This window comes from Oncorhynchus mykiss, chromosome 8 (genome assembly GCF_013265735.2).
Source record: "Oncorhynchus mykiss isolate Arlee chromosome 8, USDA_OmykA_1.1, whole genome shotgun sequence".
NCBI classification, from domain to species: Eukaryota; Metazoa; Chordata; class Actinopteri; order Salmoniformes; family Salmonidae; genus Oncorhynchus; species Oncorhynchus mykiss.
This window is the reverse complement of record NC_048572.1, coordinates 39974700-39987285: the sequence shown is the minus strand read 5'-3', so window position 1 is coordinate 39987285 and position 12586 is coordinate 39974700. Positions and strand designations below refer to the sequence as shown.

Sequence of the window (12586 nt, the reverse complement as noted above, 5' to 3'; positions counted from 1 at the left end):
AGCTTTTAAATGATGTATGCCAATTGTATTTTCATGAATGTTTAATATTACGATTTCTGTAATTTGCATTTGGCGCTCTGCAATTTCACCGGATGTTGTTGAGGTGGGACGGTAGTGTCCCAATGATCCGTAAGAAGGTATTACCTGTCAAATTGTAGTCGGTAATGTAATTTAGATTACCAAAAGTCAGTAACGTAATCTGATTACTTTCTTTAACTTTTAGATTACTTTTCCCTTGAGGCATTAGAAGAAGACAAAAATTAATATTACCAATTGAACAACATCTATTGCAGACTAAATCAATGTTAGAGTTTACATAGCTGGCCATAAATGGATGATGCATTTTACTTTATAGGTTGGTTATGTAGGCTTCTTCTAACCCATATGATAGCTTGGGTGTTTAAGTCTATCAAAAGTGTGTTGGGTTTGAGCATGTGTCCGTTAGGCCTATGGAAAAATTTGATTGAGCAATAAAAGCCCCACTCGTGGTCTTAAATTAAAACTTGTTTTTAACAGTAGGGAGCACAATACCACAGAGGAGTTTAGAAGGGAGGAACTCCATCAAAATTGTATTCCATAGGCTGGGATCCGCACTATGCAGCTGTTGTAAGTATGTGAAAACACTGGCATCCGTTGTTCGCAAAAACAATGATTGATAGACAGCTTAAACGTAGTACACCAATACAATACAGAACCATAGGCTAAATAAATGGGGCTTATAAGCAGACAATGGAAAGCTCTTACAATATTTGATGATGACATTTCTCTAAAACAGGCTACAGGGTAAATACCTGTATGCACCACCAAGTCTGAACAGTAGGCTAAGTTATGATGGGAAAAGGGAACAAATTATTAGGGTGAGGTACATGGGCTACTAACAGCTTACTACACAACATACACTCAGTATTACTTTCTTAGCTACAGTATACATATCTCCCTGGCATATTACATCATTTACGGTGCAGCATACAATACATTTTTGGACTCACCTTGTTGTGCTGTGCTCACTTGAACAGGAAGGTTGGCGGGGGTCCTTCTTGTAGGCTCTAGAAAGAGGCCCGAAATCCTGACTTGGAATTCTGAGTTGGATCACCGTTCAAATTGATTTTCCGTAATTTACCAGTCAGAGTTAGTTTTATCCAAGTTCCCAGTTGCCTTGAACCCACTGACATCTGTCATTTCCCAGTTCAGAGTTTCCAGTTGTTTTGAACGTGGCAGAAGTCATGCTGGATTGACAGCAGGGCCAATGTATTCAAATGCGTTACTCCCATTTGCAAGATATCCAATTGGTAGTTACGATCTTGTTTCATCATTGGAACTACCCTACGGACTCGGCGAAGGTCGAGAGCCAAGCCGCACTGCTTCTTGACACACTGCTCGCTTAACCCGGAAGCCAGCCACACCAATGTGTCAGAGGAAACACTGTCAAACTAACGACCGTAGTCGATCGACCAGCCCGTCACAAGGAGTCGCTAGAGCACAAGGAGACATGGACATCCCGGCTGGCCAAACCCTCCCCTAACTCAGACGACGCTGGGCCAATTGTGCGCCATCCCATGGCAGCCTGGGATCGAAGCCTGGGCTGCATTGGCGCTTTAGCACTCATTGTTGAATTTCCAACTTGTTGTGTAATGTTTATGTTCAATGGCCGATGAGCACCGATACGTTTTATCTATAATTTATCTTCATATGATAAGGGTTTGCCAGTAAATTACCGACTTAATGCGTGATGATGATTGCTTGTCTAGATTGCTAGCTAAGATTTTGAAAGTATGATGTTGACATGATCAGTCCAATCAAAGCTAGGGTAGATATAACATGATTTGACGTCATTTTATATTTTGGCCAATGACCTTGAGACTTCATGTACGGGCACTTCTAATGTAAGTCTATGGCAGCACCCAAGGGGATTGAATTTTCGAGCTCTACCCATAGAATTTGAGGTGACCTAGTGTCCCCATGACCGACAGAAAACTGAGCCAATCACGGCACAACTAGGGAACATTACCAACCCCTACGCTTCGTATTTTCCACTGGCTGTCCCACCACCACAGAAAGGATTGAGCTAGGCTTTAACACCTACATTTTGGAGCTGCCTTACTCAAGAAAATTAAAAAGAGACCATGTTTGTATGCTGCTTTATTAACTCAATTATATATTTTTTTACATTGTTTGCAAACTGATATGTGACACGTATTAATGCCCAAATAACAAGCAAAACCGGAATACTTTTTTGAGAGTTGCCCAGATGTGACAACCATCCATTTTTTTCTACACAGTAGAAGCAACATGGTATTTTTTTACCTCTTTTGTACTGACATTTTCAGGAAGGGGTTTACAAGAGGAACCTGGAAGTATTTCGAAACCAGTCAGGGCAAAGGTGCCCCAGTTGGTGTGGGTGGCACATTGAAGAGGAGGGCCGACTTGTCAGCCAAGGAGTTGATATCCCCATGGCATTGTCCCTGTATCAAGCTCTGAGTGAGGGACAATCAAAGGTGAAATTGTTTTACATTCAGGAGCAAGCTATGGAGGATGCAGTGAAAAAAATGCTAGCTGACCTTCCAGCCGTACCGTCCACAATGAGGCTCCACCTGGGAAAATTCTCTACCGCGACGTCAGCTGCATGCGTTCTGCAACAGAGAATCTGGAGTGTGATTGCCAAAAAACAAAGTGCTTCAACTTTAATCCCACAGATGACCACACAGAAGACCCCATACACAGCACACCAGAACAAGTGTAGTGGGGATATGGTGTGCCCTGGTGTGCGACCACACCATCTACCCAGGGATCAAACCAAGAGGTGAAAAAGACCCACTGCCAGGTGAAATGTATGCATAGAGTGGGTGAACCGTCCCTCAACGGCCAGAAAAAAACGATCTCCTTTGGTATCACTTTGACGATGTGCCGACCCTCATTCCTGACCCCACATGGCCATCGCAAGTGAGGAATGGGATACTCTGGCCAGCCACTAAAAATCTGAACATTATAACGTCAGCTTTCTATAATATTGATCAGTTCATGACTATTTTTGATATGCTCTTTCATTTTAATGCCAGGTTGTCGGACTACTGTAATATGACTATTTTTTATGTTTGTCCATTGAATATTTGATCAGATCCAGCTTGTGGTATTGTTGACATGTTTTTTTATCATTCCTACTCATCCTGTTGATCCTTCTTCGAAAAGATGTATAAAATATTATTAAACAACATTCCTGTGGTCCTGTACATTTGTCACGTTTTATTTGATGGTTTTTTGATGGTTTATGATGGTTTATTACCTGTTTATTACCTGTTTTTCTTAAATACATAACAGAAAACAATAAAGGGTTCATTTTTCAAAAGTGTTGATGCCTAAATTCTGGTATGACCCACTTACCAACAATGCAGTTTTGAGAAAAATATAATACAAATAAAACAAATAATTAAAGAGCAGCAATAAAATAACAATAGTGAGGCTAGATACAGGGGGTACCTGTACAGAGTCAATGTGCAGGGGCACCGGTTAGTTGGGGTAGTACGTAGAGTTATTAAAGTGACTCTACATTGATAATTGATAACAAACAGAGTAGGAGCAGCGTAAAAGACGGGGGGGGGGTGCAATGCAAATTGTCCGGGTAGCCATTTGATTAGATGTTCAGGAGTCTTATGGCTTGGGGTTAGAAGCTGTTTAGAAGCCTCTTGGACCTAGACCTGGCACTCCGGTACCGCTTGCCGTGCGGTAGCAGAGAGAGCGGTCTTTGACTAGGGTGGCTAGAGTCTTTGACAATTTTTAGGGCTTTCCTCTGACACCACCTGGTATAGAGGTCCTGGATGGCAGGAAGCTTGGCCCCAGCGATGTACTGAGCAGTACGCACTACCCTCTGTAGTGCCTTGTGTAACAGTATAACTTTAGACTTTAGTCCCCTCGCCCATACCCGGGCGCGAACCAAGGACCCTCTGCACACATCAACAACAGTCACCCACGAAGCGTCGTTACCCATCGCTCCACAAAAGCCGCGGCCCTTGCAGAGCAAGGGGAACTACTACTTCAAGGTCTCAGAGCAAGTGACGTCACCGATTGAAACGCTATTTAGCGCGAACACCGCTAACTAGCTAGCCATTTCACATCCGTTACATGCTCTCGATGTTGCAGCTGTAGAACCTTTTGAGGATCTCAGGACCCATGCCAAATCTTTTTAGTTTCCGGAGGGAGAATAGGCTTTGTTGTGCCCTCTTCACAACTGTCTTGGTGTGTTTGGACCATTCTAGTTTGTTGTTGATGTGGACACCAAGGAATTTTAAGCTCTCAACCTGCTCCACTACAGCCCCGTCGATGATAATGGGGGCGTGCTCGGTCCTCCTTTTCCTGTAGTCCACAATCACCTCCTTATTCTTGGTTACGCCACAAGGCCAGGTCTCTGACCTCCTCCCCATAGACTGTCTCGTCATTGTCGGTGATCAGGCCTACCACTGTTGTGTCGTCTGCAAACTTAATGATGGTGTTGGAGTCGTGCCTGGCCATGCAGTCGTGGGTGAACAGGGAGTACAGGAGGGGACTGAGCATGCACCCCTGTGGAGCTCCAGCGTTGAGGATCAGCGTGGCAGATGTGTTGCTACCTACCCTCACCACCTGGGGTGGCTCGTCAGGAAGTCCAGGATCCAGATGCAGAGGGAGGTGTTTAGTCCCAGGATCCTTAGCTTGGTGATGAGCTTTGAGGGTACTATGGTGTTGAACGCTGAGCTGTAGTCAATGAATAGCATTCTCACATAAGTGTTCCTTATTTACTTTTCTGCTCTTTTGCACACCAGTATCTCTACCTGCACATGACCATCTGATCATTTATCACTCAAGTGTTAATCTGCTAAATTGTAATTATTTGCCTACCTCCTCATGCCTTTTGCACACAATGTATATAGACTCTTTAAAAAAATGGTGTTATTGACTTGTTTATTGTTTACTCCATGTGTAACTCTGTGTTGCTGTCTGTTCACACTGCTATGCTTTATCTTGGCCAGGTCGCCGTTGTAAATGAGAACTTGTTCTCAACTAGCCTACCTGGTTAAATAAAGGTGAAATAAAGATAAAAAATTAAAAAATAACAGCCACAGCTGGCCCAGTACCAGATGTCACCACACATAATGTCCCCATGCCAGCAATGCCTGCTGCCTTGCCCTGACATCTTCTGTGATTGGCTGTTTCTAGGTGCAGTGGAGTTCCCTTCCTACCTGATTGGCTGTTATGCGATGGACCGGGTGGGCAGGAAGAGAACATGTGCCCCAGCTCTGCTGCTGGCTGGAACGGCCTGCATGCTCATCATTGTGGTGCCAAATGTATGTACAAACAGTCATGTATGTTTGTGTGTGAGCTAGTACGAAATCAAAGGATATGATCCACCCAGAAAACATGATCCCATTGGCCCAATGTGGGCAAGATGTACAGGGGATAGCCAACACAAAGCCTACACTAAGCCCACAGCAGCCAAACACAGGGTAGCCTACACCAGTCCAACATAGGCTAGCTGACACCAGCCCAAAATGGGCCAGGCCACACCAAGCCCTGCACAGGCTAACCCACACTAAGCCCAGCTACTTCACAATGTAGAGGCAGAGGCTCATTACAATATTTTGGGCCGTGGTTTGCATATACACCCATTCATGTTGTTATTAAGCTAAAAAAGATTACAATATAAATTGCTGACATCATTCAAACCATTGAAAGTTCGGAACTTTAAAGCCAAATATCTGAATAATATTTTTTTCAGATAGAACCTTGTAGTTCAAAGTTCACAAAATTATATTTGTTCAACCATTACTGAGAGTGTTGTTCCAGTTAAAATGTTCTGTTGTGTGGAATCACAATATTTTTGTTATGCATATTACCAATGATAAAGTCTGTAAAATTACTTAGATAACTGCATGTGACATATGAGAAACATTTAAGTTTCTCTGGCTTCTAATATGTACTGGATATTTTATTTCTGATGCTCCGTACCCATGACTGCGTAGATTCTCTAAGTATCTCACAGGGAATTTGTGACTTCACATGTCAAAATCTTTTTAGATACATACCTGTAGTTAAATGCCAAAATATGATATATTCCAATGTCACTGAGCAAGAAAGAAACAACCAAAAAAATAGCCACTACAATATTGAAACATGATTTTGTCATGAGTTCAGTACCATTTGCTTGACTTTTGCAGACCCACGAATATTGGTGAAAGTGAGGTCCCTATGAGATTCAAGCCTTTAATAAGTGCCGTGTAGGAATAGCAAAGAAAATACTGGTTGATGATCTAGCTAAGTTAGCTATGACAGTTACCAGTGTGCATACACAAATGCATGACAACACATTGTATCAAAGACAAGAAGGCATGCAGAATGGACTGCGTCTTTGGGACTGGACTGCCCCGTCTAGCTAGCTAACAAAGGGTTACAAAACACTGGTACACAGATGCATAGCTCATATAATTATATTTTTTTATAGTCCATGACAATATGTGTTGCAAAGAAAATACCTGCATCAAATATATCTCTTTAGTATGTATGTTAGTGCAAAAAAATCTCTAGGTGTGTTTTTTTTTGCATAGAAAAGGTGAAGGGGGACACATTTATGATAGCTTGTGTGACCGACAATGAAAACCCCAGTGAGTACAAGATGTCCTCGTATACCCATATGTGACCGACCAGCTCGATTCGGTCTTATGTAGCAACATTTGAAATTGTGTTTTTTAGATTGGATAAAAGTAGAGACTCAGAGATAGAAAATGTTGCGGAACAATGGGAAAGTAATTCTGCTTTGAAAGTTGATTAACTTGGAACCTCACCTTTGAGAAAATGGCGTTTGAATGTTTTGGTGCACCTACTGGAGAGCTCTTCTTTGTCTACACCCATTCAGCATCGTTCACAACCGCTTAAGCTTTAGGTCTACAGTAGCCTCAACAGCACTCTATAGGGTAGCACCATGGTGTAGCCGGAGGACAGCTGGCTTCCGTACTCTTCTGGGTACATTGACTTCAATACAAAACCTAGGAGGCTCATGGTTCTCACCCCCTTCTATAGACTTACACAGCAATTATGACAACTTCCGGAGGACGTCCTCCAGCCTATCAGAGCTCCTGCAGCATGAACTGACATGTTGTTCACCCAATCAAAGGATCAGAGAATAAATCTAGAACTGAAAGCATAAGCTACAGCTAGCTATCATTGCAGTGTATAGCATGTGGTGAGTTGTTGACTCAAAGAGAGAGAAAGACAATATTTGAACAGTTTTGAACAAATTCATGTCTTCCAAAATGGAGACGCAGGAGAAATAGAGAGTGTCATTTTTTCAGTTTCACTTTCTTAGCTAGCAAATGCAGCTAGCTGGTTTAGCCTACTGAAACACCCTGCTCTAACAGACGGATGCTACAGTGCCTTGCGAAAGTATTCGGCCCCCTTGAACTTTGTGACTTTTTGCCACATTTCAGGCTTCAAACATAAAGATATAAAACTGTATTTTTTTGTGAAGAATTAACAACAAGTGGGACACAATCATGAAGTGGAACGATATTTATTGGATATTTCAAACTTTTTTAACAAACAAAAACTGAAAAATTGGGCGTGCAAAATTATTCAGCCCCCTTAAGTTAATACTTTGTAGCGCCACCTTTTGCTGCGATTACAGCTGTAAGTCGCTTGGGGTATGTCTCTATCAGTTTTGCACATTGAGAGACTGACATTTTTTCCCGTTCCTCCTTGCAAAACAGCTCGAGCTCAGTGAGGTTGGATGGAGAGCATTTGTGAACAGCAGTTTTCAGTTCTTTCCACAGATTCTCGATTGGATTCAGGTCTGGACTTTGACTTGGCCATTCTAACACCAGGATATGTTTATTTTTGAACCATTCCATTGTAGATTTTGCTTTATGTTTTGGATCATTGTCTTGTTGGAAGACAAATCTCCGTCCCAGTCTCAGGTCTTTTGCAGACTCCATCAGGTTTTCTTCCAGAATGGTCCTGTATTTGGCTCCATCCATCTTCCCATCAATTTTAACCATCTTCCCTGTCCCTGCTGAAGAAAAGCAGGCCCAAACCATGATGCTGCCACCACCATGTTTGACAGTGGGGATGGTGTGTTCAGGGTGATGAGCTGTGTTGCTTTTACGCCAAACATAACGTTTTGCATTGTTGCCAAAAAGTTCAATTTTGGTTTCATCTGACCAGAGCACCTTCTTCCACATGTTTGGTGTGTCTCCCAGGTGGCTTGTGGCAAACTTTAAACTACACTTTTTATGGATATCTTTAAGAAATGGCTTTCTTCTTGCCACTCTTCCATAAAGGCCAGATTTGTGCAATATACGACTGATTGTTGTCCTATGGACAGAGTCTCCCACCTCAGCTGTAGATCTCTGCAGTTCATCCAGAGTGATCATGGGCCTCTTGGCTGCATCTCTGATCAGTCTTCTCCTTGTATGAGCTGAAAGTTTAGAGGGACGGCCAGGTCTTGGTAGATTTGCAGTGGTCTGATACTCCTTCCATTTCAATATTATCGGACCTGCCTGGTGTGTTCCTTGTTCTTCATGATACTCTCTGCGCTTTTGACGGACCTCTGAGACTATCACAGTGCAGGTGCATTCATACGGAGACTTGATTACACACAGGTGGATTCTATTTATCATCATTAGTCATTTAGGTCAACATTGGATCATTCAAAAATCCTCACTGAACTTCTGGAGAGAGTTTGCTGCACTGAAAGTAAAGGGGCTGAATAATTTTGCACGCCCAATTTGTTAAAAAAGTTTGAAATATCCAATAAATGTTGTTCCACTTCATGATTGTGTCCCACTTGTTGTTGATTCTTCATAGAAAATTACAGTTTTATATCTTTATGTTTGAAGCCTGAAATGTGGCTTAAGGTCGCAAAGTTCAAGGGGGGCGAATACTTTCGCAAGGCACTGTATGTTAAATAGCTGACTATGACTTTCCAACACAACACTTGAACTCTTCCAAGTCAAGGTAAGCTTTTGGTATTACTAAGTTATTGCCACCTGGGCCCGCCGGTGTAAATGTTTACTCACTACACACTAACGTTACTGTATGATTGTAACGGGTTTACTAACGCGTTAGTTTGAGTTAGCTACGCTGACTATGGCATTACTTTAGCTAATATGGTGACAACGATGTAGGCTGTTTGTAGAGGTTTGGCTTGGAAAGGTTTTTTTCGCCTGGTCACATGCAGCGGATTTTTTCCACAAGTGAAGGGAAGAGAAGGAATGCAAAGTGGCTGTTATGAGAGAGAACTTTGTTTACACCTGATCATAGCTGTATTCATGCCGCCGATTCTGTTGAAAAACGTTTCTTAAACGGAAGGAAACGGAACAAAACAGGGATTTACCTGAATTTGTCCAATATAAATTCTCATTTGCAACTGTTAGATGCAGGCAAGAGTGTAATATGAATGAGTCATCTAATATTCTGTAATAGAAAAAAGGCCATCCTCATGAAAAAAATAATCGTCCTCCCTCATCTTAAACACACTTCGTAAATTGAATCTGGAGTGCCAGAGTGTGCTCTGGGCATTTGTAAACTCAGAGCGTTGTCAGATTGTCTGTTAGTAAATTCAGAGTGTTTCTCTCTCAGAGCATTCAGAGCACAAACTGGACGCCCTAGCCGAGGAGTAGGGTTCATCCGAGCGTTCTGTCCTCACAGCAGTCACAACCCAAGCTAACTAGCTAACGTTGGCTAGCATACTAGCTCCTTCCAGACACAAATTAGAGAACAGAGCTGGTTAGGCTGCTTTTATGCTATCCAGAGCATTGGTGACTGGAACTGTGCTGCTGGCAACAATTTAATTACGCTTTTTTTGCCAACGTTTTCTGACACTGGCCATATTCAATGGGTGTTGAGCGTTTGTAAATTTGTCAGTAATTCAGTGCCTTGCAAAAGTATTCATCCCCCTTGGCGTTTTTCCTATTTTGTTGCATTACAACCTGTAATTTATTTTTTTTCGGATTTCATGTAATGGACATACACAAATTAGTCAAAATTGGTGAAGTGAAATGAATAAAATTACAAACAAAAAAACGGAAAAGTGGTGCGTGCATATATATTCACCCCCTTTGCGATGAAGCCCCTAAATAAGATCTGGTGCCACCAATTACCTTCAGAAGTCACATAATTAGTTAAATGAAGTCCACCTGTGTGCAATCTAAGTGTCACATGAACTCAGTATATATACACCTGTTCTGAAAGGCCCCAGAGTCTGCAACACCACTAAGCAAGGGGCACCACCAAGCAAGCGGCACCATGAAGACCAAGGAGCTCTCCAAACAGGTCAGGGACAAAGTTGTGGAACAGTACAGATCAGGGTTGGGTTATAAAAAAATATCTGAATCTTTGATCGTCCCACGGAGCACCATTAAATCCATTATTAAAAAATGGAAAGAATATGGCACCACATCAATCCTGCCATGAGAGGGCCGCCCACCAAAACTCATGGACCAGGCAAGGAGGGCATTAATCAGCGAGGGAACAAAGAGACCAAGGATAACCCTGAAGGAGCTTCAAAGCTCCATAGTGGACATTGGAGTATCTGTCCATAGGACCACTTTAAGCCGTACACTCCAAAGAGCTGGGCTTTATGGAAGAGTGGACAGAAAAAAGCCATTGCTGAAAGAGGGAAACGCGTTTGGTTTTTGCCAAAAGGCATGTGGGAGACTCCTCAAACATATGGAAGAAGGTACTCTGGTCAGATGAGACTAAAATTGAGATTATTGACCATTGTCATGATGTTGCCCTCTTTGAGTACAGCGAGCACCATCTCCCGCTCTCTGCTTCTACAACCAGACTACTGTGGGCAGAGTGAGGTTGTAAATTCCTAAGGAAGACCCTGCCTCATGGACACACAGTTAAAGAGAGTAGTTTTCATGGAGACAAAGGAAATCCTTCCACCTCACAGAATGTGAGGTTCGAACAAATTTCATGTTCCAGAGAAAGTGTAAAAGATTGGTGAAGAATCCAGCTACGAACTGCTGCGTTTGTCACAACTTGGGAAGCTCAAGAGAGACGGTGTGGCCACATTACCATAACGCTGTTCATATAATAGCCTCAGATGTAAACCTCATATCTAATTGTTGTATAAGATGAATAAGTGAGGATGATACTGTTTTAATAATGGTGTAATATGATTGTGGACTGTTTAATGAAGAAAAATACAATTTCCTTTTGATTTGAACTAAATCAGAGGACCGCCCCTGAGCCCAGTTAGGGTCAGACATCCTGGGACAGCCCTTTTCTGCCATTCCGAATAAAGCCCAACTTTGAGAAATTATCAGTAGACCAAGTTTTTCTCCATTAGAAGGTGGTTAAACTCTTAGACTATCGATACCGACAGAATGAGAACAAGTCTTTGATACTAATTACTAGTCTGCAGCTAGGAATTCGGCATCATTGAACGCGAAGAACGACAACCGCCGAAACATGCAGCCTATAACGAATGTCACTCTGAACAATCCCCTCTAACCACAACCCCTCGGACAATTCTGCAAAATATATGAACTTTTCACCAGCGATCAAGACGACACACTGAGCGTAAATATATATATTGATTGCAATTGTTCCCGACTGTGTGAGCGCTCATGTGTAAGGATTAGCATTTCAATTGTTATAATTATTAACTCTGTAATGACTTCTTAGTTGACTACCCCATTGTCCCTTTGTCTAACAAGCTGCCATGCCGGTTCAGCCCACTAGGGCACATTCTATCATTTCATGTAACCATATTTACTGTTTGTTAATGCATTTCTGTGAATTACTTAGTTAGTAATAAATAAATTATTTAAGACAATTTATGTATGGATGACTCATAGTGAAGACTGGGTTCGTGCAGATAACCAACAATTTACGACGTTTGGAATGAGACTAACGTGAGGTAAAATAAATAAATAATTAATCAGAAGACTATTGATCAGATATGAAAATATCTGAAAGGTTATATTGGGAAATTATAACTTTGTAATCTGAATACTTTCCTTGGTGCACCTATTTCCTAGTTAATTACAGGTACACGATTAATTACTTTGATCGCGTTATACTAATTACAAGGAATCTTTGATAAAACTATGTCTTCAATTTAATGATAGTAAAGACACGACACCATGAAGGAAAAAGCTATGCCTGGAGCAAACCCAACACCTCTCATCACCCTGAGAACACTATCCCCACAGTGAAGTATGGTGAATAGTTATGCACGCTCAAGTTGTCTGTTTTTTCCTCTTATTTCTTGTTTGTTTCACAATAAAACATATTTAGCATCTTCAAAGTGGTAGGCATGTTGTGTAAATCAAATGATACAAAACCCCAATTTTAATTCCAGGTTGTAAGGCAACAAAATAGGAACAATGCTAAGGGGGTGAATACTTTCGCAAGCCACTTTACCAACTATGTCTATCAACAGTTGTCACAGTGACATCGTGAACATTCTATTGAAATGGTTACTTGCATAGTGGAGTCTTTTGTTAAGACATGTACCCTAGCTAGCTAATCAATGAACCATAATCCCAACTCATGACGTTACTACCCTGCATGTATCTGCAGGTAGCCAACCAACAAGGTTAAATGTTATCTAGCT

General features: G+C 41.8%; 1 protein-coding gene across 1 annotated transcript in view; it reads left to right on the top strand.

The window, feature by feature from the left end:
• Window positions 1-12586, top strand: part of slc22a16 (solute carrier family 22 member 16) — a 57799-nt gene that overhangs the window by 29882 nt on the left and 15331 nt on the right. Inside the window, exon 5 of the mRNA XM_036985462.1 lies at window positions 5185-5312. Within this exon, the coding sequence (XP_036841357.1) occupies window positions 5185-5312 (128 nt within the window). The remainder of the gene's footprint in view (window positions 1-5184; window positions 5313-12586) is intronic.